General features: G+C 43.2%; 1 protein-coding gene across 1 annotated transcript in view; it reads right to left on the bottom strand.

The window, feature by feature from the left end:
- The window catches only part of LOC143121337 (neurobeachin-like), a 280,660-nt gene extending 274,718 nt beyond the window's left edge, over positions 1-5,942 (bottom strand). The window contains exon 1 of the mRNA XM_076281696.1: positions 5,676-5,942. Coding sequence (XP_076137811.1) covers positions 5,676-5,942 — 267 coding nt within the window. The remainder of the gene's footprint in view (positions 1-5,675) is intronic.
- Between the last annotated feature and the right edge of the window lie 867 nt (positions 5,943-6,809).

Here is a 6,809-nt window from a genome sequence, read left to right as displayed (position 1 = left end):
GTTTATTTAATTTTCCAATTTTCAGCATTGCAAATGTTTTCTTATTCTACGACCATGTTCTTTAGAGATTAACAGGCATTCTTAAACAGATGTGAGACTGTGAGCTTGAAGCCCAGCAGGGTGGATTGTGGTTCATTTTATTTTTCAAAGAACGTTTTTTCTGCATTGAGAACAGGTATTTGCTCTTTATCGCATACCAAAGACTAAGCTAATCCCGGCAAACACAAGGCTCTACGGGAGAGCGAGGCCGAGGCCAAAAACTCATTACGCCATTTGCCAGCCTGAGCACATCTGACCCACGGAAATGAGCTTGTTACAGTGATAGCCGTGCTCTGTCTCTCATGATAACGTTCCTCTGCACCAAAATCAATACCCCCCCCCCCCAACCACCACCACCCCTTATACTACTTCCCTGGCAGGAGACCAGAAAAAATGGTATAGCTAGTTATATGCTGTGGCAACAGGATCAATCTATTTGCGGACAAAAACGCAATTCAAGAGCAAATTGTATTGTGACATAACTACCACTGTTGACGTTTCCCCAAAATGGCCGAGAGGGATGGAGGAAGTCTACGCCTGACCTCCTGACCTAAGAGGACAAGCATTTAAGAATAACATAGTCCTGAAGATGAACAGGACAGGCCTTAGCCGAAAGTCCTGTCAAGTACTTACATAAGTTTGACTGCTGGGCGCATGATAAATAACGGCCTTGTTTTCCGCGGTGGCAAGGTCATGCCACAGTGTCTTTTATCTGCTGGCTTTGGAGATTAACAAACGCAGAAGCAACAACACAGAGGCAAAGGGCGACGGGACATTGTACAGGGAGAGCGCGAGAGAGAGAGAGAGAAGAGAAAAGAATATTTTATTCAGATAGTCGTTCTTCATCCTGTCAAAGCTGAACAACTGTATCCATGTGGGTACCATATGGAAGAAGAGAATGACTGTGAATGTTTATGAGGTGCAGGTCCCCATGGGTCTTGGCTTATGATATTCATTACAATGCAGTCAAAGCACCGATATGACCTCAAGATGCACCACCAGCCTGAGGCTAAAATTGAAACGGGGAAATCTTATAACCAGAATCACTTCAAATCAAAACTTTATTACGCACCAAACCAGCTGGAACTGCAAATGGGCTGACCTTACAAAGCAATCGTTACTTTCTTGATAAAATTAAAATTCACCTTAAAGGGACAGCTTGCCAGTGTTACGCTGCTGCCTTATCTAAATTACGACTCTCATTTCCCACTTGTTAGCCGAGAAAGATTAACGACTAACCTCTCTTAATTAGCTCTGATAAGGGACGGTAGTTCTGACACGGCCTTGTAAATGGGCCCAGGGAATACGTCAAGTTCCTAAATTCTGGAAAACAAAAGGGCCTCGGTGTCCACATGCCTGTGTGACACCTGTTTGTGACCAACTTAGTGCTGCAATCCAAATTTGTGTCACTAAAGAATGTTTTGGAATTAAGCTTAGAGCTCTTTTATTTGGGGTTATTTATCCTTAGCTATAAGCTTTTGAAAGTATTTCTTAAATCACTTAGAAAAGTCTTCTATAGAGGATCATTACACATTCCATTTGAACAGATATGTGGGACGAGCGGTAACTTCAAAGATTCTGGTTACAACCTCATTTTGCCATTTCAATGAATACAAAAAATGTGTCAAGTTCTTGGAAACCATGGTTTGACAAACCACTCTTTACAGAGGCATATGAAGACAGCATGCCTCAAAAGTTAAAAAGTTAGCTCTTCAAGCTTTTTCTCAGAACAACATCCACTCTTTAAGCTTTTTCTCAGAACATGCATTGCTTTCAAAACGACCACTTGTCAAGACTTTAACTGTTCCTTCAGAGCTCCAGAACACAAAGACAGCAGAAGTCTATGGTCGCTGGCCATAGTCCAATTGCTGAACTGACTGCAGAACAACATCTAAGGGGTCTCAAACCAGTAGTAGCAAAGAAAATCAAATGCCATGTGCTATCAAACCCTCAAAGCCAAAACAAATTTGGTTTATCCTTTGATGTGAAAAAAATTATGCCTTGTATATTTAAAAAAAAAAATATTATCCACAATTAGTCTTGATTGTAGGTTTAATATTCTGTTCTGGTAGGACATTCACCATGAAAAACAGTGATCAGCAGGCCATATTAATAATCCTTGGTTTTCTAGTGGTTTTCTGCTTTGCAGTACAAGCCAACACTGTCAGAGCCTGCAGATCCCCACCACAACATATCCTAAAGATCAAAGGAAGGTGTTCCAGCCCCTGCCATACCACACTTATGGGAAAGCATCCATCAAAAAGAAGACATCAAGAGAAATCTGTATGGCATCATGCACTTTTCCCCCTTCCAATATGTATCTCATGCTTCCCTCCAGACCTTGCTTTGTTACACACCATGGTAAAAAATCAAAGCAAGCCTCTACCATCTTTGAGCTACCACATATCTACCCAATGTGTTCTGCAGAAGCTTTTTTTTTTCACTTTATTTTTTCCCAGCAGAGTTCTCCAATGTAGTTCTCTTCAGGAAAAAATCGCAATGCAAAATTGCTCTCAGCGGCTCTCTGAGAGGTTTCTGTGTACCACTGATCTCCTTTAGTTCAGGGCGAGGTCCAGGCCAGATCCATCTCTTTTCTGGTTAGCCATCTCTCAAGATGTGAAGCATCTTTGCATGCTCTGCTCTATGTGTCCGTCATCCTTGGACTCGGTCTGATTCTTAGCTTTCAGAAAATCCAGGGGACCGGACAGAAAGAGAGAGAGAGTGAGAGATCATTAGCTGCCACCATGTTTCTTCTATTTGGCTCTCCTTTTGGAGAAATAATGAACAGGTGATAAATCACTTGTTCAGCTATTCACTGTGGGAATCGACACCAATGTCAAGATAGTAGGACCAACTGCAAAAGGGTTTTGTTTTAAAGTGAGAACGAGTTAGGAGAAAAGCCCGAGGAGTCACGCCAAACCACATTTACCAAGGCTGCTCAGAAGAGGAATAACTTAAGCCTATTTTTTTCCCTTTTTGTCAGACAGAATTGATGAATGATGGTTGAATAGCGTTTGTCAAACCCTGAAAAGCCTTGGATGATCCATAACTCTTCACTGTTCTAATCAGTAGCACCAACGACAACAAGAACTTCGTCATTTATCAAAGCTGATTAAAAATGGAGTGAGAAATGTACTTCATCAGTTTCATTTTCTAAAGAGTACTTTAATAAGTGATTTAAATGAATGCCCTAAATCCATGCACAGTATTAATATCAGGCATATCAGCTGAAGAACAAGAGCGGGGAAAAAATGGGCCTAACAACTTGATTCAGTCATTTATAAAATCTACTCTTCCATCACTTTGACAGTAGATTCTTAATCAATGTTTCAAATACAATTCAAGGACAACAAAATAGCCTACTGTTAAGAGCTTCTGCAGTATGTAACAAACTTGGTAATGTCAACTATTGTAAAACCCTCTCCGAGTCCCTCTCCAATAGATTACTTCACACAAAAGTCTACTCAATTGACCTTAGACATCTACTACTTCAGCAAATGATCGACAAAGGTTGGTCAATAAACTTTCTTCAAGTACAGAAGAGAGGACAAATTGTCATCGACCATGTCTGATATTCTGGAGATTGCTCAGCTATGGCTGATTCACTACAACACCTCCACGTTTGGACTGTTCTTTATGTTAATCAGGCCAGTTTACAGACAATATCCCTCCGTGGAAAAATAAGAGAGTTCCAACACTCAATGGACCTAATATCACAGAGAAAGAGTTCCCAACATTTGCTTGCTTGACTTGTAAAAGACCTGGACACAAAGTGAGTAGAGAGCAGTCAAAACAAAGAAATTAAATCTGGTCAGATCCATTTTTTTTTTTTACATCCAGAACTCACTGTCCTCCAGTGGCCCGTCTATCGATTTTTCCCACCTCCTAGGTTTGTGAATACTTTACAGATACAACCGAATCAGAGAGGATTGTTACAGACTCAGCCTAACAGAAAACAATAAATTAGCTTGCAATATTTGCCGACACAAATTCAAGGTAACTGAGTCTGATATTCACTGAAAAAAACCACCACATTTGAAGAGAACTGGAATTGCAGTTTATCCCACTGTTCAGGATTAAAGCAATGTTGAGTAAGCCCTTATTAGATCTATCTGACATGCTCAAGATGTTTTAACATAGAAATCTTTGATCTCATTCTCATCTCCTGTTCCTCTTTTCGTTCTCTGGTGAGTGAGGCTGTTGACTGTGAAGCTTGCTATTCCCACCACACCGTTCCCATGGAGATGGCCCCGATGACGCTCAGAGGTGGAAAGAGTCTCCGGGAGTCGGACCACTTACTGCCTGAACATGTTGAGAGCTGCTCCTGTTCTCATCAGTAAGCTTCCCACTGTGCAGACAGGAGAATTAATTCACTGAATGAACAATATAAAAGGACCAATCTTAGCCCTCAAGAGACGAGTCCATGGGGAAGTCCATGTACTATGGACAGGAACTTGGCCTCACCTGAGGTAAATGGTGTGATCTGGATTAGTCCCTCCTGAAGAGACCTTTATGTTTGGTTTGAGCAGGAATCGTGTAAGTTCGTGACAGAGGTAACACAGGAGTTAATCAATATGGATATCATAAGGTGATGTAAGGGGAAAACAGTGGAAGGGAAAGGACCATCAATCTCCCATAAAGCCCATAAAGCCCTGTCAGAAATCAAAGCAGAGCACCTGCAGACATGCTGTACTGTCAGCTGCGAATTGTCTACATCTCCTTCCCTTGCGCTTCAAGTCACTAAAGCACCACCTGAAACTGACTGCCATTCACCTTGTCACTGATCAAGCTATTCGTGAAATGTGGCCATAACAGCTATTCTCCTTCACTGGAATATTTAAAGCGTTTCGCGTAATAGCTAGGAGTTCGAGAATGTAAAGTAGCCTATTGAAAGTGCCTTTACTGAAGAAACCAAGCTTTTTGCCACAGTTTGGTATACTGTTCTTGTCCTTTGCTTGGTAGGCTTGAATGCTTCTTATCTCTGTGTCAGTAATGACTCCGACCAGATCCTCCTCAGTGAGTGGTGGATGGCGATACTCTCTCTAGCGCATGTTTCCCCGTCGGACTCGATTCCACAATTTCATCCGCGCCCGCATGGCACACACGCAAAGAGCATCACACTGAGATAGCTCCGATTTCTAGCAGACGGAGTTAGTAGAGCCATCCAAAGCCAGGTGATCATGCATAGGAAAAGATCTCATGGCCAACGTTCACATTTGCCATAAAATAAAAGCTTCAAGTGATGAGCAAATGGAGGCAAAGAAGGCTAATTTAAAATGACGTTATGGTGCGACAAGTTGCGCTGATATGTAGCCTATAGTCCATATGTAGTGCCTGGTCTTTATACAACTCAGTTTGATAATAAAACGTTTATTTTTGTCCCCTTCCTGTATAGAACGTGCAAAGATGGTATCATCAATAATCTGGTGAGAGACATTACATAAGTGCGACATATAACGTTGCCAAAGGTTTCACTACCTACAGCAGCAATCTTAACAGTGATGATCCAGGACGCATTGCTCTGCATTGCCCCTTTTTTAAAGACAATATTTTCCGCAGGAAGGCAGAGAGGCAAGGGCTACTAGAAAATAAACCCAATTACTATAATGCACATGTGTGCCCATGTTATTACTTACCAGATTGAGGACCGTCTCAACAATGTCTCTGTTGCTAACCTCCCCGACCTGGATCAGACCGATGAGCACGGCGAATTTCATCTTGATATTCCGGATCGGAACCGACGGGTTGATCATTCCAGCCGGCAGAACCATTGAGCCAGAGCCCGTCACCATCCTTTCACCGGTAACGGAGCCGGTGGCTCCTTGATGCCTGTGACCCGGGGGTGGTTCCCGGTCCGAGAGAGACATCGAACCCGGCATTGATACCGGCTTCACGCTCGACATCACCAGCGGAACCCGAATCAGCGGCCAAGGTTTCACCTGTCTCTAATAGCTGTGCAGAAGCATCAAGGACAGAAATAAATAGGAAGAAAAAGAAAATTCTGGAACCACCTGATACCCCTCGATTCTCCTGCTTTATCCAAACAAAATCCACAAATTAGGTTATGCGTAAGGAGCAACGTAAGCGATAAAGCATTTAAAGATGCTAGAAAGAACGACAGTCTCTTCCGACTACGGATTGTTTCAGGACGCTTGCCAGTTCTTCATGCTAACGGTGTTGATCTCAGCGAACACAGCTCGCTCTCCTGCTCCAGCACCAGCATCACGCTCTCCGCCATGTTGCCGCCCCCTGTCTGCAGTACCGCTCACCACGCCTGCGTGCGCTGAGCGGAGAGAAGAGGGGAGAGGGCTGACCCGGGGTGGTTGCCCTGTCCCGTTAGATGGACAGGAGCAGCTGATGCAGACTGTCATGCCATGTAGGACTTGACCCCTGTGTAGAGTGAGTGGGCGTGTGTGCGTTTCTGTTGTAAGAGAAAGTATTTCGTTTTCTGTTGTGAAAGGAGAGGACAGTGTTGTTACACACTAAAGGTCACAGGGCAATGAGGGCGAAAACAGGTGTGTGTGTGTGTGTTGAGAGGTGGGGGTGGGTGTGTTTAGGAGCGAGATAGAGAGAGAGAGAGAGAGAGAGAGAGAGAGAGAATGTGACATTTACAGTTACTTGCCAACTGTAGCAGGATTAGTTTGTGATTGTGTGCATAGGTTCCCCCATTAAATTTCAACTTAGTGTACTGTAGCATCTACCTGACATTAATTGAAACAACTATGCCATATAAAAACTGGCACTGGAGCTGTGGCACAAACCACCGCAGC

This window comes from Alosa pseudoharengus, unplaced genomic scaffold (genome assembly GCF_046254945.1).
Source record: "Alosa pseudoharengus isolate Yale_2024_CS ecotype anadromous, Long Island Sound unplaced genomic scaffold, YU_APseudo_1.1 YU_APseudo_1.1_scf_13, whole genome shotgun sequence".
Taxonomy (NCBI): domain Eukaryota; kingdom Metazoa; phylum Chordata; class Actinopteri; order Clupeiformes; family Clupeidae; genus Alosa; species Alosa pseudoharengus.
This window is presented reverse-complemented; position numbering and strand designations above follow the sequence as displayed.